The 26,987-nt window shown below is 45.2% G+C and overlaps 13 protein-coding genes across 13 annotated transcripts; 8 read left to right on the forward strand and 5 right to left on the reverse strand. All coding sequences in view use genetic code 12, as the record gives it.

Moving 5' to 3' along the window:
- Positions 1-144: 144 nt before the first annotated feature.
- Positions 145-1,722, reverse strand: CXQ85_000855 (uncharacterized protein; the record flags this gene model as incomplete). Its single annotated transcript, XM_025484585.1, has 1 exon — positions 145-1,722. The coding sequence occupies one exon, from the start codon at positions 1,720-1,722 to the stop codon at positions 145-147; it is 1,578 nt and encodes a 525-aa protein (XP_025342800.1).
- An 851-nt stretch (positions 1,723-2,573) lies between these two features.
- On the forward strand, positions 2,574-3,479 carry YHM1 (Yhm1p; the record flags this gene model as incomplete). Its single annotated transcript, XM_025484586.1, has 1 exon — positions 2,574-3,479. One exon carries the CDS (start codon positions 2,574-2,576, stop codon positions 3,477-3,479), a length of 906 nt encoding a protein of 301 aa, XP_025342801.1.
- A 707-nt stretch (positions 3,480-4,186) lies between these two features.
- Positions 4,187-5,786, reverse strand: CXQ85_000857 (uncharacterized protein; the record flags this gene model as incomplete). The annotated part of the gene is made up of 2 exons (XM_025484587.1): positions 4,187-5,730; positions 5,780-5,786. 2 exons carry the CDS (start codon positions 5,784-5,786, stop codon positions 4,187-4,189), a joined length of 1,551 nt encoding a protein of 516 aa, XP_025342802.1.
- Positions 5,787-5,864: 78 nt separating this feature from the next.
- Positions 5,865-7,181, forward strand: CXQ85_000858 (uncharacterized protein; the record flags this gene model as incomplete). Its single annotated transcript, XM_025484588.1, has 1 exon — positions 5,865-7,181. The coding sequence occupies one exon, from the start codon at positions 5,865-5,867 to the stop codon at positions 7,179-7,181; it is 1,317 nt and encodes a 438-aa protein (XP_025342803.1).
- A 277-nt stretch (positions 7,182-7,458) lies between these two features.
- CXQ85_000859 (uncharacterized protein) lies at positions 7,459-7,908 on the forward strand (the record flags this gene model as incomplete). Its single annotated transcript, XM_025484589.1, has 1 exon — positions 7,459-7,908. The coding sequence occupies one exon, from the start codon at positions 7,459-7,461 to the stop codon at positions 7,906-7,908; it is 450 nt and encodes a 149-aa protein (XP_025342804.1).
- Positions 7,909-8,031: 123 nt separating this feature from the next.
- On the forward strand, positions 8,032-9,501 carry CXQ85_000860 (uncharacterized protein; the record flags this gene model as incomplete). The annotated part of the gene is made up of 1 exon (XM_025484590.1): positions 8,032-9,501. One exon carries the CDS (start codon positions 8,032-8,034, stop codon positions 9,499-9,501), a length of 1,470 nt encoding a protein of 489 aa, XP_025342805.1.
- Positions 9,502-9,741: 240 nt separating this feature from the next.
- On the reverse strand, positions 9,742-10,377 carry RIP1 (ubiquinol--cytochrome-c reductase catalytic subunit; the record flags this gene model as incomplete). Its single annotated transcript, XM_025484591.1, has 1 exon — positions 9,742-10,377. One exon carries the CDS (start codon positions 10,375-10,377, stop codon positions 9,742-9,744), a length of 636 nt encoding a protein of 211 aa, XP_025342806.1.
- A 386-nt stretch (positions 10,378-10,763) lies between these two features.
- On the reverse strand, positions 10,764-13,550 carry CXQ85_000862 (putative E3 ubiquitin-protein ligase; the record flags this gene model as incomplete). The annotated part of the gene is made up of 1 exon (XM_025484592.1): positions 10,764-13,550. One exon carries the CDS (start codon positions 13,548-13,550, stop codon positions 10,764-10,766), a length of 2,787 nt encoding a protein of 928 aa, XP_025342807.1.
- Positions 13,551-15,227: 1,677 nt separating this feature from the next.
- On the forward strand, positions 15,228-18,485 carry CXQ85_000863 (uncharacterized protein; the record flags this gene model as incomplete). The annotated part of the gene is made up of 1 exon (XM_025484593.1): positions 15,228-18,485. The coding sequence occupies one exon, from the start codon at positions 15,228-15,230 to the stop codon at positions 18,483-18,485; it is 3,258 nt and encodes a 1,085-aa protein (XP_025342808.1).
- Positions 18,486-18,591: 106 nt separating this feature from the next.
- NUP85 (Nup85p) lies at positions 18,592-20,802 on the forward strand (the record flags this gene model as incomplete). Its single annotated transcript, XM_025484594.1, has 1 exon — positions 18,592-20,802. The coding sequence occupies one exon, from the start codon at positions 18,592-18,594 to the stop codon at positions 20,800-20,802; it is 2,211 nt and encodes a 736-aa protein (XP_025342809.1).
- Positions 20,803-21,005: 203 nt separating this feature from the next.
- On the reverse strand, positions 21,006-21,693 carry CUP5 (H(+)-transporting V0 sector ATPase subunit c; the record flags this gene model as incomplete). Its single annotated transcript, XM_025484595.1, has 2 exons — positions 21,006-21,474; positions 21,680-21,693. The coding sequence occupies 2 exons, from the start codon at positions 21,691-21,693 to the stop codon at positions 21,006-21,008; spliced, it is 483 nt and encodes a 160-aa protein (XP_025342810.1).
- A 1,359-nt stretch (positions 21,694-23,052) lies between these two features.
- Positions 23,053-23,427, forward strand: CXQ85_000866 (RNA binding protein; the record flags this gene model as incomplete). The annotated part of the gene is made up of 1 exon (XM_025484596.1): positions 23,053-23,427. One exon carries the CDS (start codon positions 23,053-23,055, stop codon positions 23,425-23,427), a length of 375 nt encoding a protein of 124 aa, XP_025342811.1.
- A 281-nt stretch (positions 23,428-23,708) lies between these two features.
- CXQ85_000867 (uncharacterized protein) lies at positions 23,709-26,985 on the forward strand (the record flags this gene model as incomplete). The annotated part of the gene is made up of 2 exons (XM_025484597.1): positions 23,709-26,911; positions 26,955-26,985. The coding sequence occupies 2 exons, from the start codon at positions 23,709-23,711 to the stop codon at positions 26,983-26,985; spliced, it is 3,234 nt and encodes a 1,077-aa protein (XP_025342812.1).
- Positions 26,986-26,987: the final 2 nt, after the last annotated feature.

The following is a 26,987-nucleotide window of genomic DNA, read 5'->3' on the forward strand; positions in this document are numbered from 1 at the left end:
CCTGGGCACAAACTTTTTAAAAAAAAAACAACAGCATAGCCTCTGTGAATAGACCCTTTGGTATGTAGAAATTACTTTTCTATAAAGAAAGAAAATAAAAAAGAAAACGTTACCCAAATGTCCATGCTATTTTTTTGTAATTCGTTATACTCGTTCCCGCTTTACTTTTCTGTCCTCCAGGCCATTGCTGCTTCTCTTCTTAGCGGTCTCTCTCCAACAGCTGGCGTGAACAATCTTTCGGCTTGCCTTACCACCAGCTGCATACACACATCCATCCCATATCCACTCACCGAGCTGCTCGTCGTATGTTGGTTTGATCTGTTCACGGCAGATTGTGCAAACGTTGTTAGTGATGTTTTCGTGGGCTGGGATGATAACGTAAACTCTCTCCTCTTCCTTCTGCTCAGGCTGCTTACTAGCTTCCTTGCTGCTTTCAGACTCGCCAAATTCAAGAAGGTCTTCGTCATTAAACTTGACCCATTCGAGATCGTCAAGGTACCAGTTTCTTGATTGAATATTAGTCTTGTAGTTGGCCAGTTTCTTGTTGATACGGAAATGCCAATCCAAGTGGATACGCTTTCTTTTGTTACCAGCCTCATCGTCTGTAAAACGCTTGCCACACTGAGCACACTTCAGTGCCTTAGCGTCGTAGAGAAGCAGTATCGTAGACACATCTAGTTTGTTGTGATTCACAAAACTTTGTAACGATTTACCGAAAGATTCGTCTTTTCTGAGCTTCTTAGAAATCTTCAAGAGTTCTTTGAATTCTGCCTGCTCATAGGCTGATCTGCCAGGATTATTTGCATCCATTAAGAGTTGTTCTAGAGCCGAGGTGGACATACCATCGTTGCCAGTAGATGGCTCGTACTTCTCCTTAGGCATAACGAGGTCATAAACAGGCTTTGAACCGGCCTTCAACGACTGCTCCATCTTAACAAGGCCAGACGCAAGAAGATCAGCAAAAAGCGCCTCAGCCTTACCTGGCATACCTGGCTCAGGAACGAATGGACCGGGCACTTGTTTAGGCAAGACTGGAGATTCGGCTACTTTTGGTGTGCTGCTAGCAGCATACACTTCCGCCTGTTTCATGGAAGAAAGCTTTTCTTTGATTCCTAGCAAATCGTTCTGTTTGAGAGCCTGGCTTTGTAGCAAGAGCTTAAGCTCCAGTAATGCATTGAACCTATCATTAAGCGACGTGTCTCTTGGGTTGTTGACGAGTTTATTCTTCATTATGGGCAAGAGCATGTCAATATCAGCTATAAGATCCGAAGCAGAAACAGCAGGCGTCTCTGGTTTCCTGTAGCCGGCTTGTTGCAAGAACTTGCCGATCTTTTCTAGTTCTTCAGGAGGGAAAAGCGGTCCCCCAGCGTTCTTCGTGCGTGTCACTTTCCAGAGCTCATACATCTTCACCAACTTCCCACGAGTGCTGTCACTGACCAACACGTACACATGAGAGAACAACTTGAAGATTTCAGGGCCAACAATAAGATTATACGGCTGGCCAACAATCTTACAGATGGAATCAAGCAAGTACATGGCGAAAAGCTTCTGTTCTGGAATGCACTTGTATATTCTGGACGTGATGACATTTAATATACCTTCAGCAGCATCAGTGTTTTCCTGGGCGATGGTGGTGAGTGTTTCAATTATAGGCCTGGAGTTGAACGTGAGCTCCTTGATCGAGGCCTCGTAGTCCTCGACTATGGCAGGGTCGTAGGACATTGGGGGAAAGAGTGTGGTAGCTGGTTTTGATGATATAGATGAGAAAGTGCAGGTAGGTGCACCAGAGGTCGGTTTGGAGGGCTCTGGGTTGGAGGCACCAAGGAGGGAAGGAGGGGATGGATATATGTTAGTTGGAATAAGTAAATGGAGAAGAATGGGATTTGATGGATTTTTGGTGAAAAATGTTGGTTTGGGTGGAATGTGATGGGTGGTGGTATGTATAGAGAGGTTGAGTAGTGGTAGACAGAGGGCCACTTACTGGCATAATAAAGGCACTGAAATTGAATAAAACGGTTTATTTGAGATTAAGATTGATCAATTTGTTTAACTAAGTGCCTTCTGTTTATGTCTGACTTCTGTGGAAGCTTTATCATTACTACTCTCACCGGGCCTGCTTGACTCATCTAGGGCTTGTACCACACATACCCACCTACTTATACACTCTCTGTCTCAAATGTACTATTTGTCAATCTTCAATCATTGAATCATCCACTTCATCACACATTCACCCACTTTTCACCCCTTACGTCCCTTTCTGTTCCCCATTCTACACTTCCTTTCCTCATGCTGCTCTTCCAGCGGCTGCGAAACCACCCATATGAAAAGTGCTCCAACCAGACACCACAACAAGATATAGACATTCCAAAAGCATTTTTGAATTCAGCCAAACGACTAGTATACCCCTTCTTCCTCTCATTTCTCTGGCTACCCCCTGACGTGGAAATAAATGGGCCCTGGTGACTGACCATGTCCTTCCTATTACAGTAACCCACTCCCTACCCGCGGTGTGGGAAAAAATTTTCGATTCTACCTCATACTTTCTTCCTACTTCAACTAGATCTATTCATCGTATGTCCCCACCTGCAACGTCCGACAAGAAGCAAAGCGGTTTGGCCAGAGTACTCGGCTCGGCCTCCGCCGGTATCTGTGAAATTGGTGTTTTCCACCCAGTCGACACCATCTCCAAGAGACTTATGTCCAACCAGACCAAGATCACTTCTGCATCTCAATTAAACTCTGTCATCTTCAGAGAGCATGCTAGCAAGGCTCTTGGATCCAGACTTTTCACCTTGTTCCCAGGTTTGGGTTACGCTGCTGTTTACAAGATCATGCAGAGAGTTTACAAGTACGGTGGCCAGCCATTTGCCAATGAGTTCTTGACCAAGAACTTCAGAGACTCTTACGACTCCTTGTTTGGTCCAAAGACCGGTAAGGCTTTGTTGTCTGCCACTGCTGGTTCTTTGATTGGTATTGGTGAGGTTGTGTTGTTGCCATTGGATGTGTTGAAGATTAAGAGACAGACAAATCCTGAATCGTTCAAGGGCAGAGGTTTCATTAAGATTATTACCGACGAAGGTTTCGGTTTGTACAGAGGTTGGGGCTGGACTGCTGCCAGAAACGCTCCTGGTTCGTTCGCTTTGTTCGGTGGTAACTCTTTCGCCAAGGAGTACATCTTCGGCTTGAAGGACTACTCTTCTGCTACCTGGACCCAGAACTTTGTCACCTCCATCTTTGGTGCTTCTGCTTCTTTGATTGTGTCTGCTCCATTGGATGTCATCAAGACCAGAATCCAGAACAGAAACTTCGAGAACCCAGAAGGCGGTTTCACTATTTTGAAGAAGATGGTCAAGAACGAAGGTATCACCTCTTTCTTTAAGGGTTTGACTCCTAAGTTGTTGACTACTGGTCCTAAGTTGGTCTTCTCCTTTGCCTTGGCTCAGTCCTTGATTCCAGCTTTCGACAAGCTTTTGAAATAGATTTGTATATAGTTAATCTAGAGGCGGCTGCCTCGACCACGTGTATGGTTATGTTGTGATAAATAGTCATTTGACAAAAAGTAGGCCGCTGATAGGGTTCTTCACTTTTGCAACCGTCTTATCAGCCATGCGCATCATCTGTATAGGAAATGTGATTGTGTAACAGCCGCACCACCTGTCATCCCTCAATTGACTGGTTCAAATAACGTAGGGATAATTCCAGGTAGCAGAAAATACAGCCCCTTTCTGAAAACACAAACAATAGGCTTAGGTCACCTTCAGCACGTGTCCTAAAGCTAATCGAGATTAGTAGACGGTTGCAAAACGTGCGTGCGGACTGCACCTGCGCCACCCAGTCTTAAGCAGTTCTAGGCTTGATGATCTGGTTACAAATACATCTTTTCAGTTGATGACTTGATGGATTTGCCAGAAACAACTTCCATGGACATGCAAAGATGAGGTTTTTCACTTACATCCTTCATGGCTTGAAGTTTAATATTATCAACGTCATTGTCCAGAACCTGCGATCCCATCTGATCGATCTTAAGTACTTGACCAGCCCGGCTGTTCACGATATGACGCCTTCAACGAACCATCCTGACGAATATGCTAATGAATGTTTTTCAAACAATTTCACTACCGTTCCACTATGATAATTGGTAGTTTCCAAGCGCGTAAGAGTGCTTTTTTTTTATAGGTAATAGATATCATGGGAAGAATCTCTGGAAGTACCAGAACTCCTTGTAGCTGGCTATATCGTCCTCCCACATTCCTGCGCCCATAATGCTATTGAGTTCGTCAAAATCGAGCTTGTTTTCCAAAACGCAGAGTCTGGAAATTGACTCGTATCGCCTCCGTTCTCTCTGGGCTTTTTCCACTGCCTTTTCACGAATACCACCTGTAGTCTTGCTCATGTTCATAGCGCTTTTCAAGAAGGCCTTAGCGTTGTTAAGAAGGACCGTACCGTTCTTTTGAGCAAGTTCGTGATCAAGCTGGCTTCTTTGTAGGTCAATGTCAGATCTGGCAATATAGACCTTACAAAGCTGTGCAATAAGTGCACCCAAACCAAGTTCTGTGTTCGTTGTGTTATTCTTCTTTGCATCCTGGTGCTTTGCACTGAGAAGATCCTGGGCTTTTTTGAAGTGATTGTTCATCTTTGTCAATGCTTGCCAGTATGTTTCAGCATCCACTGCCTGAGGGTTCGAATGGACATCATGACGATCAAGAACAGTGTCTATAATATCTGCAGCCAGCATGTAACGCTCTGGAATTTCAGGTAAGTCCTGCTCAAATGCATTGTAGACAGCTTCAAGCGAGTCAGCAGAGAGCGCTTGACATGATGCTTTAATGATAAGATACTCATTGAGCTGCTCTGAGTCAATGGATCCAACAATATCGCTCTGCTGGTTATTCGGCTCGCTGTACTTTTCCACGATCTCTGTGGCAACTTCCTCCATTGCTTGCACGAACGGCGTGACCAAGGTAATTGCCTGTTGCAACTCGCCTGGATCAGCACTTACGCTCTCCAAAATCGCATAAACAAGTCCATAGGCAGATACAATTGTATCAAGAATGTCTGGTGGCTGCATGGTTTTGCTACTGGAATATTTTTGATCTTCCAGCGGAATATCCAGACCCTGAGCCAGTGGTTGTTCTGGTTCAAGCATGAACTTAAGGAAGTCCTGGAACTCCAGCACCTGTCTTCGCAAAACCTCCTGGAACAAAGCCATTGCTTTGTAAACAATCTCTTCACTAACTGTCTCTGCGTCCTCAATGGCTTCCGTATAAACCAACGCAGCATTGAATTGTAGATCAAGTGGTGGATTCACCAATTCTATCTGGAGAGCACTTTCATGAGCATCCACAATGCTAGAAATACCCTGAACCACACTACTGTTATCACCAGTAAGCACTTCGCCCACATTAACCAACTTGTTCACATTGAAACCGTCAGTCTTGTTATACTGAATGAATACATGGAAAAGCAACCTAGCTGCATTATAATGGGCATCTAGCAATAGCGCTCTATCCTGAGTAGGAATCAGCAACGCCGTCTTATAACTCGTATATGCTCTTTGGTAGAATCTCAATGCTTTAGCCAAGTCAGAACCGAGCCAGCGGTCGCCTGACTCTTCCTCGATGGCTCCATCTTCCATAAAGTCTTCAGTGGACTCTGACCTCTTGGAGTTCCGATCATTATCGCTCTGGCCAAGCACGCCAAGTGCCTTCTTGCTGAGTTTGGGAGCTTTCTCTGTATGGTTAGTACTGCAGGGTTTGCATTCTTTCGTGGAATCACGTACTTTTCATGAAGACCGAGTTGGTGATGTATTATCAATACGCGAACTACATATTTCCTATAAAGTAGTAGCATCTACACCACCTCCCATGTCATCTACCGTGCTCAATTCCAGCAGCATATCGGAACTACCTCTGCCTGAGTTCTTTGGAACCAGCAACAAATTCACATATGTCAATTTGCCCGTGGTCTGTTTGGCGTTGCTTCGTCGTCCTGAGTGGAACTTTGGGTTTATGCTAGTTACTGACTTTACTGAGTACTTCCATAACCCTTATGCTGTGGGGAGGAGCCCGGAAAGTCTACCTGAATCTTTTAGCTTGGGTAACATCTTTGCCTTAGAACTGTCGAAAGTGTTTGCTATTACGGTTCCAAGAGATAAGATGGACCTCTACTGGAGAGACTTGTGTCTGTATTCTCCACGAATGAGGAACTACGATCCACAGGATGAAAAGAGATGTAATTTCGCTCAAGAGGGCATTATTGCTATGATCAATATGAGGGTGAAACTGTATTCGATGATGACAGAAGGCTGGCTTACACGGATCCAGATTTGCAACCGAACAGAGATGAAGAAAAGCGCGTTTAAAGCGCATTTGAAGAAGTTCCATTTCGGTGGTTTTATGACGAGGTTCTTGAAGCATGTGGATAAGACTTTGTACGACACCATCTTGCCGAGTTTCCCTATAGACTCGTACTTGAAGCCGGAGGATATCGCGTCCAATGGTGCTGGTGGAGTAAAGAGGCCCTACGATGAACTTATAACCCAGGCACCTAAATCCAGGTCTATCTCAGCTGCTCAAATTACTTTCAAGCAGCAGTTTACGCAGCGTCCAGCAGAAAGTCCCGAAGAGGAAGAGGAAGAGCTCCCCAGCTTTGGCTTAGACCATGCGAACGAAACCCAGAACACTAACCACGATAACGTCTCGTCACAGCGTCCTGCTGTGAGAAACAAATGGCTGAATTATTCTGTGAGCAGAGTGTCGTTTTCCACCATCAGCTCGATGTCAATGCATGATACACCTGAAGTGACTATGTTCGAGACAACTTGCGTTCTTGCCAATATCTTGCCTGAGATAGATTTGCTATTTGTCCGTCCTTATAAGCGGACCATGAAGATTCCTCCTATTAAACTTACACTTACTGGCTCGAAAAACGAAAGGATATTTGCTGAACTTCACACGGAAAGCGAGATCAACAAGTTCTTTGGAGTCCAAGAAGTCGAAGAAGTGATTCCAAATATCGAGAGGATTTCCAATAAGCTAAGACAATTGACAGGTCTGCAAATCAAGATAAGACTACAAAAAGCTTTGCTCAACCTCGACTTTGGCTACCAGAAGGAGTACTGGGCATGTCGTACACAACTCCAGGATCTCGGAGACGTCTGGAACTATAGCACGCAAAATTAAGGCTGCTTATTCGTTCTAAAAATATCAATAAGACACGGCTAGAGCAGAACAGTACCTGTCATTTCCCTTCAAGACTTCACAAGAAACGCATCAAATCCTAAAACATCAACTCCGCGCAGATAAGTTGATAGATCCGAGTAAAGCCGCTCTGGGTGAGGTCCGCAAACGGTGCAGCGTCAAAGACAAAATTAGAAGATGATAAGGATGAGATGGCGGTATAAAGGCAATATAGTTCCCTATTCCGTTGATTCCCCATCTTTTTCATTCGACCATACTAATGTACATCGCCAACGACCTTGCAAGTCTCATACCCAGAGAGGACGACGGCACGGAGACCGCTAGATCCTTCAGAAGCTGGGATACTTGCATGGACAATAATGTGTGCAGAATAACTGCTTGTGTTGGTATAACAGTGGCAATTCTTGTCGGTATAGCCATATTCGCTGCTTGTGTTAGAGGTTGCAGGCACCTGCTCAGTTTCTCAGAAGCCTTCTGCTGCTGTTGTCCCTGCGGCAGAAGAGTGAAATACGAAGAACCAGTGGAGCTAAAACCCATTCAAGATCCAGTCATGTACCCTCCAAAGCGCTACTTCAGTCAACCACCACCACCTCAAGCACCACCAGCATACCATGTTGCCGACGGCTACGAAGGCAACTCCAACGGGACCGTCAGCGGGTACTACGGCCCTGAGGTCCCAGATTATAGACAAGAAAAGAACTGGGGATAATTACTTATGAAGAAACAATAATGATACTCTTTGTGTACTAGTGCGTTTTCGCAGGCATTATATTTTGCAACCATTTCTACATACCCATAGATACATGCCCCAACGCCCATACCCTATCCTTCCATGTCGAAAAACTTGGTGCTTTGCTTTGAAGGCACTGCCCAAGGCTTCGGGATCCCTCCTCCTTCCAATGTAATCAAGCTCTTCTCCATGCTAGACCAGACCAGCCAAACATGCTACTACCAACCAGGCATAGGCACCACTTTTGGCGGAGCTGTTCCCGACATAGACTCTCGTGGTTTCTTCCAACGGTACTTTGATACCGTCAAGAATAGCGTGGATGCAGCGTTTGCCCTCTCGTTTGAAGCACACGTCCAGGCAGCCTACCTCTTTCTCATGCGGTTCTGGGAACCAGGCGCCAAAACGTATATATTTGGGTTTTCACGAGGCGGGTACACTGCTCGGGTGTTGATTGGGTTTCTAGAATGCTTTGGTTTGTTTCATCCTGGCCTGGAGATGTTGGTGCCTATGGCCTGGAAGGTGTATATGGAATGGGAGAAGGCAGGGCGTCCCAAACGGAACCCACGTTCGCTGTTTCTGCTTCAGCTTCGTAAGATGTTTGGAAGAAAAATTCAAATCGAGTTATTGGGTATTTGGGATACGGTCAATCTGGTTGGCTTCTTCACAGATCGCATCTTCCCGTTCACTACTTGTACTTCTATAGTGGACCATGTTAGACACGCCCAGAGCATAGACGAACGGAGGGCTAGATTCAAGCAGGTTTCGTTTCAGCAGGTTGAAGATAGTTCATCAAAGATAGAACCTACTCTTTGGTCAAAATTACGTCTGTGGCTGAACTCTTGGTGGTCTAACCAGATACTGGTGGACTGCTCAGACGATATACTTGAAGTATGGTTTTCTGGCTCCCATGGAGATCTAGGAGCCAGTTGGGGCGACGATGAAAACGATAGGCGTTTATCTGAAGTGCCTTTTCGCTGGATGTTAGCTGAAGCGTGTAAGTTTGGACTAAAGTTGGATAAGACCAGGCTTCTGGAGTATTGGAAGGTCTATCAACCAAAAGATTCCATTTTGCTGTACCATCACGACCATCTTTCATTTAAAGCACCTCTTTACAATGAAAAGAAGAGTCTAAATACAGCAGATGTACGGGTACGAAGGTTTAATGGCCGTGGCTCTTCTTCTATCTTTGCTACCTTGGGCTGGTGGTTAGTGGAACTCATACCATTCAGCACAAAGTTGCCTGATAAGGAAGGACGCTGGTCTACAAGGTTTCTGCCCAATCTTGGGAGGAGCAGGATCCTTCCAAACCATCCATCTATTCACTGGACTGTGTTTTTCAGGCTTGCAGTGGTAGCTGACTATAAGCCTAATAACCTTCCAAGAGAGCTAGGAAAGTTTCTTGTGGAGCTGTTGAAACAAGCAAAGGTGGCTCTTCTTGAGGAGGAAGTGAAGCGATTGGAGCTGCTTGATCTTGACGACATCAGACAAACAGACCTCCATCATATCTGGGAAAAAGTGCCAGACGACTTAGCCTGGCAGACCAAGGCTCCAGCGGCTACATCGGAATCATAATTCAATGCAATTTAGTATGTATTTTTGATCTAGGGGGATGGGCGAAAAGGAGACTGGAAATGAGTAAGTACATGCTCCCTCTATGAGATGCCCCGGGGTCAGAAGAAAAAGGGTTGTAGCAAGGCCGGCAACCAAACGGACAGGCCGGCAAGTTATTATAGTGTAACAAAGGCGGTTGCAAATGTTTCGCAAGGTGGGAAGGGGGGAGGCATGGAGTGTCAGGGGAAAAATGCAGCAGGCTTAACCAATGACCAAGGTGGACTCGTCAGAGAACTCGTACTGAGGAATCTCCAAGTTCAAAGGAGCAGGACCTCTTCTGATTCTACCAGAGATATCGTAGTGAGAACCGTGGCATGGACAGAACCAACCACCGAAGTCACCAGCCTCACCAATTGGGACACATCCCAAGTGGGTACAGATACCCAACATCACCAACCACTCAGGCTTTTTCACACGCTGGTCGTCAGTCTCTGGGTCTCTCAAGGCCTTGACGTCAATAGCCTCAGCCTCAGAGATCTCGTCAGCAGTTCTGTGTCTGATAAACACTGGCTTACCTTGCCACTTGACAATGACATTGTTACCCTCTGGGATAGCACCCAACTTCACCTCAACCTTGGCCATAGCCAAAACATCAGCAGAGGCAGACATCGAAGAAAGGAAAGCCTCGACGGTGGACTTGGCACCAGCGGCAGACAACAAACCCATAGAACCAACCATGAAGTAGGCAAAGTTCTTGTTCTTCAGCTCACTTCTGTCGTTGAGGTAGCTGGAGAAGTCTGGCTGCTTGTATGGGGTAAGAGCCGAGGAGGACGTAGACAACGTTCTGGCGGCACCTTTCAAGCCCAAGCCGCTTCTCAATGTTCTGAAGGCAAGCATGTTGTGGGAATATATAACTGTGAATGGGGGTGGGTTGAAGGTTTTCTTTTCGCTTGGATCTATAGCCTTAACTGTAGGTTACTTTTTTCGCGCTTAATTCGCACTTCATTCATTGGCTAGAGCCCGGCCGGGTAACCCTGTGATGGCTGGTGAGAAGGTGGGCCCCACGAAGTGGGACGGTAGAAAAATGACTGGTGGGGATATCTATAGGTAAAAATGGATTCTCTTGACATGTCCAGATCATTGGGGAGATGGTTTTGGTGGGTTTTCAGTTAAATGGTGGCACGTGACCTGCACCACGTGAATATCATGCCATCTTGGCCTCTCGCTATCCACTGATTACTGTCCACTTGCTACATACACTTTTCGCAGCCATTCCTATTACTCTATTTGATACCAAACCCTGCCGACATGTTCACGGCCTTGCCAAGCTTGTCGGCCAATTTGCTTTTGCTGCTGTAGTCATATAATGCTAATTCGTTGAAACACGTGTGCGCCACTGGAAGTCTGTCGCTGTCGCCGCCTGTCGTTCTGAGCCGGCTGATCTTAAGCGTAAGGTTCTGGATACCCGTTGCTGGCACACGATCTGATCCTGTAATGAAAAGAAGCAACTTCTTCTGCTGTTTGTATGTGAGCTCGCTAACATACTCCCAGAACCATTTAACTGTGTTGGAGTCGACGGCTTCTTGCTTGCTAGGCCATCCGCTGTAGTTGGTGACCGACTGAAGCACATCAACATCGAACTTACTTTCGTCACTGCCACATAAAAGAAGCTGGATTTCTTCAGGCAGGAATAAAGAGAAGGCATTGCCATCCACAACATTGGAGAATCCTCCTTTGAATGCACAGAGCTGTTTGTGCATCCCGTCCCAGAGGAAGAACCGGGCGTACTTGTCAATGTAGAGCTCACGATTATCTTTATCGACATTAACGTTTGAACCACCAGCAATAAGATCCTTGGTGTACTTTCTGCCGAATGGGTCCGAGTAGCAGACTTCAAACGTCAAGTCGAGGGCCTCGATCTCCTCGGCACTGTAGTCTCTCAATCTGAACAAGTTACGAGCCGACATTGGGTAAATCTCCTGGTAGTCGGCCAATCCAATAGGTAAGCCCAATAAGATCTTGTACATGGTGATTGGGAACTTCAAGTCGAGAATGGTCGAGTTGTAAATGGCCAAACCGAGAATTGCTCCGAAAAGATAGTACATCTCGAAATTATCAACCGGAACCACGTTAAACCAAAGAAGATTGGAGTCTTCCACATAGCTCAACATACCAGCATGAGGACTGAAAAGAGCTCTAGTAAGAAGCAAAAACCATTCCTTCTTAAGTCCACCAGCATCAACACCCGGCTCATTGATGAACTGTACCCTCAAACTCTTCTTCAAGTTATTTGGATTGAGCTGGATGCAACGAAGCGAATCTTGAACAATGTAGTCACGACGGACCTTCACTCTAAAATATACGTCCATTGTGACACGGCGATCGAGAGAGTTGATAAATGCCTCTTCGGCCTTTCTCTCCATCTGTCTCCTGGCTTCATATTCAAGAATGGCAATCTTACCTCCCAAGGTGATAAGGAAAGGATACTGGCAGAAGTAGAAAGTAGTTCCTGGCGCCTCGCTGAAAGGTGCATGGTTAGCGCCATGGATATAGTCAATCACAGTCTGAAGAGCCGGCTCTGCACCTGCTTCTTGACTACTCAGCTTTCTTCTGCTCAGCCAGGCATCATAGTCTAATTTGATGTTCACATAGTCAACCAAGGAGTTGTAAAAGGCATGCACTGGGACCTTATTCTCACCATATCTGATGTAGTTAGCCTTAACAAGGATGCTAAGGGCGCCTGAAGCTGTCCTCAAATGGTAGTTCAGAGAATACTGGTGAACCCTGACTTTCATATCCTGCTTCTTCTTCTTGGAGTTTCTTCTTGGACTGCCTGGGCCTGATACCGGCTGAGGATTCACCGGTGGGAACAAGGCGTCCATACCTTCAACCTCATCTTTGAGGTATGAGTACTGGAAGAACTCTTCATCATGGGCTTGAGGTAAACTCTTACTTCTCGATACTTTGACTGTTGGCTTGACGAGATGTGCATCACCATTCTGAGGAGGAGACGGAGTCTGTACGGTCGGTGGCACAGGAACCTCTGGAGCAATGCCCAGACTGCTCCTGCGATGATTTCTATCTGGAAACTCACCCAGGCTGCTTCTGCGATGGTGATTAGGGCCACCCAGACTTCCCCTACGTGCCAACTGAGGATTGTTGGCAAAGTAGAAGTACTTCTTCAAGTGGAAGGTAATGTATAAGTTGACGAGTTCGACCTTGGCCATGAACTCAACCTGGGAGCGTTTCAGAAACCACGAAGCAACGTAGTTTCCCGCAAGAGTGGTTTCAGCCTGGGAAATGATACCCAAGACGCGTTTAAGGATCTCGTAGCATAGGGCCTGGATCTCTGGAATGTCAACCATGGAGCCTATACGATGCTGAGACCGTTTATCATTATTAGTAAGCGCCTTGGATAAAAACGGGATCTCGAAAAGAACCAACACCCACAGAAGGTTGCGAGGATCATCACTCAAGTTGAGCGGTAGCCTTCTGAGACAATTGCATGCACCCAGAAGAGCATAATATAGTGGTCTTCTTGAAGGAAGGGAAGTAAGAAGTTCGAAAAGATGCCTTATTTCATCATAATTCAAATTTGCTGTGGAATAATGCGGTCTTCTGCTTTGCTTCTTTAACTTAAATGACTGGTTTAAGCATGCCATAGAGCCAAATGCTTGTAGAAGGTAATCCAGAACAGGTTTCAAGCGTTCATGAAGATCATGGCTATTCTCAATTGGCTTATCCAGATGCAATGCCGAGTCTATTAGCAGTTTCACGTACTTATAACTGATAAGATGCACAGGAGGCGATGCTCCAAGGTCAAGATGCAAAAGATTGGTTGTTTGACAATGAGGGCAGCTGAATTTATGGGCGCCTTCGGGAAACGTCAACACGGCACCACAGCACGAACATTTACACACGTTCTTTGTCTTTTCGGCCTGTGCTTTCAAGTCCAAGCTCGTATTCGAAGGACTCACCAGCTGTTTAGGCGACGACAGGATCTTAAGGATATCCAAGATCTTCCATGACGAAGACGACTTGGGCGCCTGGGTCGGCGATGCTGGATTCATGGGCAACAGCTAGGAAACGCCGGCACAAGAAAAAAAAGATGGAAAGGTAGATAAGACAAGTAGGCTGGATCAGGCTGGTGTCTAGGAAATTGAGGCTGGACAATGGGATAAAGGCAAGGCTTTGTAGATGGAGCCTTGAAAGCAGAAAAATGGCGAAAAACGGCCTGGGAAGCAAGAATGGGAAGAGCTGCACTGGGATGAGAAAGAACACCACTAATCCTTACATGAGCCCAGAACTAAACTCAGTTTGAGTATCATGGCTATGGCACAAATAGGGCCCTGCTCTGCACAGTAGGTTGCTTAGCAGGCTGAGCAGGGGTACAGATAACACGGTGATGGAGGATTCTGGGGGTCATAAAAAGTTGATTTCCAGAAACCTCGTTCTCCAATGCACGCAAAGACAAATTTTCTAATACCAATCCATTCTTTTAAGTCTTGCTTTTTGGGGTCCCTGGATGGCTGGTAAAGATAGGGACGTACTTTTTCGCACCCATTTGGCGATTCTGCGTCTGGAGATCTTGTGTGGTTGCTCGACAGGCCAGTGCATGGCAAACGTAGACACGGCGGTTGCTATGTGGGACAGGAGGCTGGTGGACGGACTATGTAGTGTAGTTTATGGGTTTCTGGGTTTGTGGTGGTTGGCTGCCGGTTTTAGTTGGGGAATGGCTGCCGGTTATGTCTGGGGTATGTCTGGATACTACTAGCTCTTCTTTTCGCAGCCATTTGTATGTGGCGCATGCGATGGAGGTTGGGCTGGGCATCCCAAGAAAAGAAGGGCCTAGGGAGGTTGGAGGATGAAGGTGGAAGTCAAGAAAAAGAGTGGTGTGAGAGTTGTAGGGGTATGGGTTACTTGGCGAGAAAGGGGAAGGTATGTCGTGGACCTTGGAAGGGCCTGGAGGACGGTAAGAAGCGAGATGAGACTCGGTGGAGAGGGAGTATCAAGAGGGCTACTTGGAGGTGGTTCTTCAAGGAGTGGTTCTTCAAAGGGAGCTGCTTTCTCTTTGGAGGGATTTGTGAGCCTGGGAATAAGAAAAGAGGACGGATGTGGTACTTGCTGTGATTGGTGGTGGTATGCTTTGTGGCTGTAGTCTATTTGACCAGAAGAGTCTAAGAGGCCAGCTACAGAGGCAGGCCATATTGCTAGTGGGCTCGAATTTGACTCTTGAGAAAGCATTAAGGCATATTTAATTCATATAACTCAAAAAAATACTCCCTACTTGGTGCTGCTGCTCTGTAGCTACCAATGCACTGTAGTACTGGTCTACCTTAACTGGGTGAGACAGAGCCAGGTATAAGGCCCCGCCAACTTCCACCCACACCTCGAAAAACTAAAAAAATGAACATCCCAATCGACTCAATTGATGGTAAATTACAGATTGCGCCTCTTTAAAAATCACATTTACCTCGTTTACCCACCCTTGACTGGCCCTTCGTCTCTCACTATGTAGCTACACGCTGTGCATTGGCTGCGAATATTCCATAACCTCTAGTCTTCACTAACTTTCTGGACAACGTCTGGACATCTGGGCCAATTATCAAAAGAAATAGAATCTTTGTCTGACGTTCCCGTTTCGTTCCCCACGTATAAACTTCCCTTCATCAACTTAATCTTCTTCTTGGTCTGCCCCAAGTGTCCACTCCCATACATTTCCTCTTCGCACTGGCTCGCTTATCATCATGGGTAAACTACTCCATACGGTCCAATGCCCTCAGGGAAGTGGCCTCGCTACGGCATTCAACGATGCTCAGGGCGATAGAACATTCAAGGTCGCTAAGGGCAATGTTGTCCAGGAATATGTGTTCACCCCGGACTTCAAGGGCTTCTTGCTGGAGGAGGTAAAACAGTCTTTCTCCGATACAGTGACTGCCTTGACCACGGTTCCTGGTATAGACAGTGATATCGTTTTGGGAATTTCCAACGGGACACTTTATGATTTGACTTACAGTACGTCTCCATTGGTTAATTTGGGAGATGGTTATGTGGGCCGGGCGACAGCTCTCGGCTTTGGCTTTTACCACTTAATCTCGTTTCAGAACGATGGAAGGCTCTATATTGCTATTATTATGGCCGACGCAAAGGTCTATGTGTGTCCATATGTTCACCAGGAGACGAATATTGTTAGTATTGGCTCGTTGGGTTGTGCTCTGGTGAAACAGGTGGCGCAATTGAAATGCAAGGATAACACCTTTGCTGTCTTGACCAGTGGGTACGACTTGTCTTATTCTTTGAGGTACTACCGGTTTAATGAGGGGTTGAATCCTGTGGCTGTGTGTCTGTTTGATCCATTTGTGGAGGCCCCGTCCCTTATCATTCCAATGGCTTATGGTGGTGTGATGGTATTGAGCAACTTCAGAATCTACCTTTTCCCTGGCTGGAAACAAACGTGCTCTATCTCTGATGATTTCGTGGATTCTGAAACCATCCCCGTCTCTCTCGCCAGAAATGTCATCACCATCGACATCAAACTGCTTCCTTACTTGAATTCCTTATTTACTGCATTCGCAAAGATTGATGACGAGAGGTACTTGGTTTCTACTGACACTGGACTTACGGCTGTTATCTACATACAGCTGTCAGTCGTCAACACTACTGTATCTTTGGAAGCCTTCAGTATTGTTGACCTTGGAAAGTCAACTATCGCCGAATCCTTGTGCCACATTCAAGATAATGTGTTCTTTGCAGCTTCCAGGTATTCACGCTCCATTTTGTTCAGAATTTTGCCTAACGAGCCTCATATCCAGATCCTCTCTTTCTTCCCCTCGTCCCCACCGGTAATAGACTTGGACTACAGTTTTAATACCGATTCATTGAGGTTTCTGCCTGATATATTCGTCTGCCAAGGAGGTTACCATAGCGGTGAGTTAAGGAAAGTACCTTATCTGAAATGGGAATCCACTCAGTTATCGTCCATTCAGCTTGATATTTTTCATGACATTGTCAGAATTCTGCCGCCTAACCTAACTGGATATCATTCAAGCATGCTGCTGGCTTATATAGCCGTTAAGCTGGGGCCAAAGTTTTGTGAGTTCTACGAGATTAACGATTCTCTCGGAAGTAAGAAGCTTGGCTCGTTCGAAAAGAAGGACTTTGATTTTCCTGTTGACAATACTAACTTCGTTAGTCTCATGATAAATGAAGCTGCTTTTGAAAGATATGAGGGAGAAATCTCGGGTAGAGACCTTATCGCACAGCTTGACGTTACGGGTAAAGTAAAGTTTGCAAAGTCCACGGTCAATAATACCCGTGTTCTCGTAAAGGAAGGCCAGTTCGTTTGCCATAGTGGGAATGGTCGCTTCCTGGCACCGTTGGAGGCTCCAGAGCACATGGTTTGCTCCATAGATGTCTTGTTCAATGGACCTCATTTATACGGCCTTGTTGCTTTTACCAACGGCTTGATTCAGTGTTTTAATGTTTACAAGACTAAAATTCACCAGGTGTGGGCTCTTACATGCGGGAGTAAAAGAGAGGGCCTTAAAGATGCACGGTTCTGTCTCAACAATAACCGGCGCATGTTGATTGTTGCCCTCGACGGACTTGGAAATGTCCACCAGTACTTGCTCGAAGCAGAAACGATATTGGCTTCTACAGTGTGGATTTGCAAAGTTTCACCTCCAAGACTGATGGACTCGGATGGTCTTTTGGTCATTTTGTTTGACGCTCACAAAGTTGTCGGGATGGTTGCAAAGGGTGGTCACTTCTTGGAGCTTTGTGATTTTTTCTATTCTCCCAAGCAAATTACGGGCTGCAATGTTCTCCTGTTGTATCACTACATGGTTGGCGTTCATCTTAATGATGGCAGTTACATTACTGTATCCCACAGAGACAACCAGGACTCTATCGATGCCCATTTCTCCGACAGACTTTGGACGAAAGTACTCAGCATCAAGGGCACTCCTTATCTCGTTTGTATCAAAACAGACGTTAGGCCCAACAGAGGTCATCAGAAGTACTCGACGCTTAATTTAATTGACGGAAGATCAATGAAGTTATTACATGCGCTCGATACCGACCTTCAGCAATATACGGATCTCTGTTTATTGCCTGAAGATGAAACCATTGGGGTTCCTTCGGGTCTGTTCGTGGCTGTTCGGAATAATGGGCAATGGAGCAAAAGATTCCCAATTTTTACTATACAAAATGGTAAGATAAAGGAGCTACCTGATGTCAAGACCGAGCTTAATCCAAGTAAAGTACTTACTTTTAGTGCTATTTCCTTCCATAACAAGGAACTACATGCGGTCGGTAACGAGCACGTCATTCTTTCACTTCTGCCAACTCAAGATGGCTACATATGGGCCCCTCGCGTGGATCCATCAGAACATCCTACTGGGACGTTCCAGCATGCCATAAGTGTATCGCATCTTGATCAAGGCAAATCAATCATCCTTGATTCATTTCACGGTGTCTTTACAAGGGTGGATTTACTGAGGCCTATCCCTTTCAAAAGATCTTATAAACTCGATGCTAGACCCACAGCTATTTGTGTTGTTCCCCGTCAAAATAAACAAGAACAGTTTGTTATAATTGGAGACAGCTTGGGTAATATCTACTACGGGGAGAATGTTCTCGGGGTCTCCTCGCAAATCAATGTGATCAAGTACGTGGAGGAAGACGGATCAGTGCTAATTGGCACGTTGGACGGCGGTATCTACAAATTGACGTGTAAAGAAGAAAAGAGAGGGCTTGAGCTGCTTTCTTTCCATATCTCCGCCAAGACAACCATACCATATTTCTCCCATATTGTGAGCGCACCTGAAGAAAGCAGAGTGTATCTCGCAGACATCGTCAGTGATGTCATTCGACAAGCAAACGGCACCGAGTTGCTGATAATCCTCGACGCTTGGCGAAGCTCTTCGGACAAGGGAATTCTTAAAAGGATGCCGGTACTTGACCCCAAAGATAACGCGATGGCCGAAATAATTGACGATATATAGACTATGTTACATAGAATAGCAGCCATCCCTCATCTGCAGTGCGCACCAGAAAAACATATGTTGGAAGACTCTGTTGATAATTGAATAGACACTACTACTACTACCAATGAATTTCGACGACATACAAATGCTAGATATCCCAGACGACGTGTCTGATGTATCGACGCATACAGAGTCATTGGAGTCTTCGGAAACGCCCAAAGGTGCCAGAGTCGACAAGGAATATCCTACGTTGTCTGAATGGCTTGAACTGGAAGAAGACTTGAAATTCCAATTCGACCGTCGTGGATACAAAGAGAGCTTGCTGCCGCCAGACTCCTTTCAAAAAGCCCAGTATGAGTATATCAGCTCGCTTTTCAAGGTGGTGGAAGAGTTGACCAGTCATGATGTCCAGATCCTTCCAGAGGACTCAGCGGAAACAGAGCCATTGGGTGTTGTTACTTCTCTGAGAGATATCCTGAAGAATGCCAAAATAGAGGCGAAAACTACAAGGATTAATGATGCGTTTGCTAAGATCTTGACGAATTACGGCCATTTCCTAGATTCTGTTAGGGACGACTTACAAGATGAAGATTTGGATGCATACATTGATCTCCAGTTCTTGCTAGAGTTCATTCAAGCCAACGAGTTTCCTGTTCAGGAGCGTCAAAAACCAGAATTGCTCGTCAAGTGGGTCAACGAATACTATCCTAAGCCAGAAGACAGCTTTGTTGATGAAGTCGTCTACAACACCCCAGAGCCATACTTGCATCCGGAATTCTGGACCACATACTTGGGTACTTTGCTTACGAGAGGCATGTTTAGTCATGCTGCTCAATCGATAGACTCGTCAAAGTATCAAAAATTGGGTGAAGGTTCACCTTTGTACACTATTATCAATGACTTCCACGTTTTGGTGGATAGCTACACCTCCATGGCATTGAAGGGCCAGTTCCCAGAATGGAAGCGTACCGCATGTGAAATGAGAGACAATTTCAAGAACTTCAGAGAAGGCATCGAGGACGAAGAGCATTTGGTTATTGCCAGGCACATACATGAGTTGCTCAGGGCCATTACTGGTCTACCCAAAACCTTGGCGGGCTTTACCGAAAAGTGGTACGAGCTTTATGCTGCGTTGTCTTTGTTCCAGGTTCGTGACGATGACACCGTTTACAGCGACTATTTCAAGATTGCCACTAATGAAAAGATTGGAGGTATCGACAACGATCTTGACGAAGCCATCACCCATGTTGCTCTGGGCAAAGCACTTCGTGTTGTCACTGACCTCGATAAGTACGACCCAGCAACGGCTGCTTATGTGAGTAAGCTCTACGAACTCAAGGGTCTTTTCTTCCCATACTACAGCGCTGCTTATAAAGATGCCATCTTCAACGAGAGCTCTATCCCCAAGAAAAACATATCTGACTACCTTCTCACAAGGCATGCATTTGAATGCTTTGAGATTCACCCACTCGCTAATGTTGGTATTGGTCTCTTCCTTCATCCAGTGATTACGCCGACGGCTGATCTTAATTGGAAGAACCGTCAAATAGTCGGTGAGTTCTTGCCATATTACAAGTGTTACACTAATGACGATATGGAATGGGCTCTTACAGTGTGTGCCAAGCTTAACCTTCCTGATGTGGCCAAGAAGCTTTACTTGCAGCAAGGTAAGCTGTCGCTTTCAGAGGGCCACTTGTATGAGGCACTCAACATGTTCGTCCATTGCTACGATGACACCTCCTCTTCTGAGGAATCTTCCTTGGCCATGGAAAAGATTCATCACATCGTTTGGGAGCTTCTCTTCCAAGATGCACTTTTGAACTGCTTGCCTGCTGAAGACGAGCTTTTAAACAACATCATCACTCGCAAAGTGGACCCATCGTTTGAAGTACACCCTGTTATCAGACAGTGTATTGCGCCCTACGCGGTGTTGGTGGAATACCTCAATGCTATTGATGACGAAAATGCATTCAAGAAGAACATCTCTCGTCTATTCCACTTGATCAGATTCAAGTTCATGCCCAAAAAGTTTGTGCCTCTTCTTTTTGCACAGCTACTTCCATACTTCTCACTGCCCAATCTCGTGTTATCAGATCTTATTGTCATGATAGAACTCTTAGACTCGTTCGAGGGTCTGCTAGAAGGCCAAGATGAAGAAGTTGAGAAACTATATGCATTTGCAGCTGAAAGCGCTGACGAAGTGTCTACCCAGTATGACTGGAGGAAAGTGTTGAAGGCAGAAGGTAAGCCAATTCCAGACACCATAAAAGATTTAATCTTGACGTTGCGTAATAACATTACCATGAAAATCGGAAAAGTCTACATCAGCCAATAAAAGTGGTGATTTATCTATATCGATAATATAATAGGGAAACTATTCATCGCCTCACCTACACTTTGTTTGGAGATAGAAATGAAAAGAAACAGAATGAGATGGTTGTAAATCAAGTAAATGACGGTAAATGTGAAGGCAGTTTATCAAGGAATTGCCTCGTATTTTATTCTTGAAAAATTGGGGTGAGCAGGAACCGTGCTAGCTTAGCAGGTGACATCCTGACTGGCTCTAGAGTTCAACAACAAGGCGACAATCAAGCCGTACAAACCCAAGACTTCAGCGAAAATCAAAATCAAAAGCATACCGACGAACAATCTAGGCTGTTGAGCAGTACCTCTGACACCAGCGTCACCGACGATACCAATGGCAAAACCAGCAGCCAAACCAGCCAAGCCGACAGACAAACCGGCACCCAACTGGATGAAACCAGAGTACAAGGCCATCTTCTGGGACAAGCCGTCGGTCAACAACACGGCAACAACCAAACCGTAAATAGCAATAATACCAGCCAAAATAACTGGCACAATGTTCTTAAACAACAAGTCTGGTCTCAAAACACAGGTGGCACACACACCAACACCAGACTTAGCAGTACCGTAAGCAGCACCGAAACAGGTGAACACGATAGCGGCAGTAGAGCCAATGGCGCCGAAAAATGGGGCGTATACTGGGCTAATGGGTTAGTATCAATAGGAATATCACAAAAAAGGGGTTTCCAATTTCAATCATATCATGCAATATCGCTTTCGTTCATTTCCACCATCATTGCGGTTCGTGGTGTTTTTGGACAGCGATAAGAACATGGGACGATCCAAGTCTGGAATTGATGGAAAAAAAGGGCACATTTGCACCCACCCCACACAATCAAAGTACATACCACAAGTCGGACATTATATGTGAATTAGTGACACTGATGGATGAGATGAATTGAGTATCGACAAGTCAACCAAAGAGATTACAGGTGGCTAAGATTGAAAGGTAATTTTTTCTCGGGGTTCCCGTGAGCGGTGAGAGCGGCAGTGTGCAGGTGTTCTGTGCTTGAGATTACGCACAGCTCAGTTTAATCTGGGCTGGCCTGGGCTAAATGGTGGTTATAGAGGGGTGGGAAAGATATAGAGAGTGATTTAGGGGTAATTGGTGGTTCAGGTATGCTGGGGATGGTTGTGGACGGTTTTTGGGGGCGTTTGGGGGAGTGTTGATCACATGACCTGGCAACGTGGTTGGACGGTTTAAACTGGGCCAGCAAAGTGGAAGATGGTGGCTGGTTTGGGTGTTTGGTTCTTCGAAGGATGTTTTATTAAAAATGGATGTTTATTCTGGGGATTGTTCTGGCTCTTCATTAATGGTGGTTTGTAGAAGTGCAGTGGAGGTGAGAAATGGCTGCGAAAAGATATATTCCGAGGAAGAATGTGAATAAGAGGTAGAACGTAGAATGGCAGTGAAAAATTGGATTTGTTGTGGAATGACGGGAAAACATGGAAAGAGTGTTAATGGCTGTGGTAGAAGAGGAAATAGACGGGATTTTTGGAAACGGAAAGGGAAACTGTGGATTGCGTAGTTCACTGTTATATGGACTGATTAGCTGGGTCTCTATGTATGGGAGCAAAAAGACACCAACGAATGGCAGTCCTTATCCTTCTGAAATTCTGATTCGAAGGTATGCTAGTCATCAGTATAGAGCAAGTTTTTCATCCCATACACTTTTATTGAATATGAAAGTGTGTCAATAGTGGATACCTATTAGACCTTCTTGTTAACTAGTAATTCGCAGCCAGAATCAAGTTCTCATGCTTCTGAGCCTAATGCACCAACTCAACAAAAACAATCATTGGATAAATATTGCTACCCCATGAATTCCTATTTTTCAACATTACCCCTTTAATTTTTATGCCTTTCATTTATCAACCATGGCAACTTCTACACCAGCCCCATCTGGATATCCCTATAGTAGAGAATTTTTCGCAGCCATATATACTAACTATACCCCACCGCCAACTCCACCACAAAAGTCAATTTTCCATAGAAGAATATCAACATCACCAATTTTGTATCTCCTGCTTCCCCTAAACCCTCCAAAACCAACTTCCCTTCTCCAATGTGTCCCCTTCTTGGAGGCTGCCATTTTACTGGCAACTCGCACACGTGACCCGACGGGCCATCCTCATCTCGCGCAGATAATTTTTGAAAACTTCTTCTTCTCTTTATCGGTGAGCTATTTTGCAAGGAGCCTATAACAACTAATATTCTATCATGTCTAACCCAAAAGCCTTCCCATTGGCCGACTCCGCCTTGACCCAGCAAATCTTGGACGTTGTTTCCCAGTCCCAGAACTTGAGACAGCTCAAGAAGGGTGCTAACGAAGCCACCAAGACCTTGAACAGAGGTATCTCTGAGTTTATCATCATGGCCGCTGACACCGAGCCAATTGAAATCTTGTTGCACTTGCCTTTGTTGTGTGAGGACAAGAACGTTCCTTACGTTTTCGTTCCTTCCAAGACTGCCTTGGGCAGAGCTTGTGGTGTGTCCAGAGCTGTCATTGCCGCCTCTGTCACCTCCAACGACGCTTCTTCGATCAAGAACCAGATCTACGGTATCAAGGACAAGATCGAGACCTTGTTAATTTAGAGTTGTACTATAGCATAACACGATGGGTTAATTAACGAACTGTAGGCATCACGTAGATAGATATTCCAAAACCAGTCCAACTAGACAGAAGGAAGTAGCCTCAGCTAGAAATAAACCAGAAGGTCATTTGCAATATAAATCATTTATATTTTCTTCCCTTTTATCCCCTTTGTTCACCTCCACTATGGCATCTCTAACCTCCATCTCTCTCATCGCGAAATTTTACTATATACGCATCTTCACCTTAAACCTCATCGAGCGAACATTATAGACATTGCCTAATGGTAGAACTCAAAACCGCTGAGGCAACTACCAAGTACCTCCGATCCAAGGATATTAAGCCTACGGAGGCAGTGAAGACGGCCGAGTCTCTCCTAGACGGGTCTCTTGATGTCTTCCTCATCAACAAGCATCACTTCGTGTTTGACCTAATATGCGATCGAATGAACGAGTTCACGGGAAAAGACTTTAAAGTATGGAAACTTGAAGCTTCTTTATGGCGTCTTTGGCAAAACGTCTGGCAGCTTATGGGCCAGCTGGCGCTAGATCTTGATTTAAGAAGCAGAAGCTTCCGTAGAGTCAAGTTGGTGTCCATTGTCACCAGTGTTATTGAACAGAGCATTGATTCCGATCGTGAAGAGCTTTTAGAAGCTATGTTTTCATGCGTTGGTGCTATTCTCGCTTCTGGATATATTGAAGTGGAGGAATACACTGTTACTGGACTTCTAGCAGCATATGCTGCTTGGCTTGAGAAGCTGCAACAAACTACCAGCTCTGTCAATGAATGGACTTCTGTTGTGATTCAGCTCTTTGAGCTTCCTAGACAATCTTCCAACTATAAGCCTACAAAGAAGAGCACAGCTCGATACTTCACCGAAGTGCTTCCACACTTATTGAACTTTCTTTCATCAGAGCCTGATTCGTCATTGAAACCAACCCATGATCTTCTTTCCCAACAGAATAGGACTTTCTTGTTTGAAGTCGAGACTGCTCGTACACTTACCTCGCATATGGACGATGTTATTGCATACGATGGCCTTACAGATGCTGCTGTCGAGTACCTTTTCCACGAAGTCATTAGTAGTTTAGCTGCCACTGATATCGCTTCGTGTGAGAGTGTTTTCGTGAGCATCACTAAGAGCTCTAAGTTTAGCCAGTTGTCAGAGACTCTTCTCCAATTCTTGGCTAAGGTCAACAGAACCCTTTCAACAGACTTCTTTGAACAATTGTACACTGCTGAGATGGCTAGAAAACCTATCAGATGGGGCCTTGTGGGGCACATTGTTTCATTGAATCCTGAACTTGCCCAGCTGAAGGCCGAACAGCTAGTCAAGGATAGCAAGGATCTAAAGAAAGAGGAAGTGACTATAATAGCTTCAAGCTTGGCTAAAGGATACATTCGTGCTAGAGACTTTGACAAATTTATTGGTGAGGTTTACTCTTCTGCATTACCTGTCAATAACGAATGGGCGTCTGAAGCCGTTGTGGACATTTTGTCTGCCCATTGTGGTGAACTTTCAAGTAATCAGATGTCTTCTTTGATTCAGACGTCCTTGGCCAATAAGGAGAAGGAGAAGACTGTACTTTTACTCCGTGGTCTTCTTATGAGCTCCACCGCCAAACAGGATGCTGCCGCTAAGGTCATTTCTGCTAACGATTTCATTCATCAGGGATGGTCTGAGATCGTATACTATCTATTATGCATTTACGATGATGAACTTTTGTCAGATGATCTCGTCAAGAAGGTTGTCCCTGGTTCACCCAAGTCCAAATTCGATCATTACTTGACGTTCAGAGTTGCTGAGTTGACTGGTGACATTAAAGACTTGAAAGAAAAGCATATTGAGAAGTTTGTGAAAAAGCTTTCTGTCTCTGACGCCTTTGCATTCGCTAAAAGATGGCTCGTTCTTATAGAGCTGTTTAAAACTGTCACTACTGCCCTTTTCCTGAAGATGCTTGAGTCGACGGAGGAAGACGAATTTGTTCGTTTCTTCGAAACAGAAGCCACTCTCGTTTACGAGCTTCCAGGCCTTCTTGAAGCTCTTTCCACCTTTATTTCAAAGAATTCGAAGTTTCCATACAAGAAAGAACTTTTTTGCATGATGCCACATACCATTTACAGGAGATTCTTTTCTTCGTTTACTGATGAGATCTGCAAGGATGCGTTGAAGAATGAAGACGCCAAGGTTATTCTTAAGCATATTCTTCGTGAGGCAAACGGTTCTTCTATGCTCGAGAAAGACTTTGATTTCTATAAGAAGTTCATCGGGTCTGACGATTCTCAGATCACAATTGATACAGCACAGCTTGCATGGAATGGCCATATAAACCGCTTCAAGGATCAAGCCTCGTCCGATTTTGTTCATAAGGTCTTGAAGCATCTCATAAAGACACTTAAAAAGAAGCCTTCTTCTTCTGACTTCAGACTTTGCCAGGTTGTTCTTAATGGAAAGAGGCCCAGTGATGCAGACTTTGAAAAGGCTTTCGATGAGATCTGCAACAGTTATGTCTCCCTTGTTGCCAAAGTCCCAGAACCATCGAATGAACAACTTTCTGTGCTTGCTAATCTTCCTTCACCTCTCAACGACAAGGTAAGGGAACAAATCAAGGCCTTGCTCAAATCTACCGGCAAGAAAACTTTGGACACAACCACTGAAACCAGCCTCTTTGTTATGGCTGCTAAGACGTCTACTCCAGGGCTCCAAGGCGCTCTCTTCCTCAGCAGCTTATACTTGGCTCTTCAAAGACGTATTGGTTCGAGCTCAGAAGAAGCTCTTTTAGAGAACCTCTCAGCATTCTTCAAAGGTTTACCCCGTGAAGACTTCCACCAACTTTATTTGCATTTGCTAGCATCTTGCGAAGATGCTGCTCCACCTTTCTTGGATCATCTTATCAGAATTCTTTCAGTGCTTGCCAAGCAGCTCAACAAAGATCACCAAAAGGAACACACTACATTGTTTGTGGGTACTATCCTGATAATCAGTCTTCGTCTTGAAGATATTCAGGCAGTTGAGACATTGACTGGCTTCCTTTCTACACTCACCACTATGCTGTCAGACCATGTATGGATCTTTTCACAGTACGCTGTTGAACTTACCTTGGCCACTGTGGGCGTGGTGCTTAAGAAGAGTCAGCATCGTAACCAGTCCATGGTTTTCAATGCAGCTGTCAATCTTCTTTCATACATTGTTTTGTTCCACCGTTTCAGGCTTACATCTCGTTACCACTTGTTAGTGAATGTTCTTGTTGAAGCTATGAAACATCTTACCAGAAAAGAGGTGACTGACGAGGATGGAACGATAGTGGGAAGAATCTTGGTCACGCTAAGTGAACCTCCTGTTCAGAGGTCTACGAAGGAAAATGATTCGCTCACATCACAGGCAGCTGTTTACAAAAGAGCCATTAGAAAACAGGCACACGTTTTATTGATTAATTATGTGCATATGCAAGTGTCTTCGCCGTTGAAGAGTTCGGTGACTGATGCGTTGACGCCCGGCATTTATAGCGTTTTTGGGCTTTTATCTAAGGTTGAATTACAGCTTGCCAATCAACTTCTAGAC

This window comes from Candidozyma haemuli (genome assembly GCF_002926055.2).
Source record: "Candidozyma haemuli strain B11899 chromosome Unknown A_2014730914, whole genome shotgun sequence".
NCBI classification, from domain to species: Eukaryota; Fungi; Ascomycota; class Pichiomycetes; order Serinales; family Metschnikowiaceae; genus Candidozyma; species Candidozyma haemuli.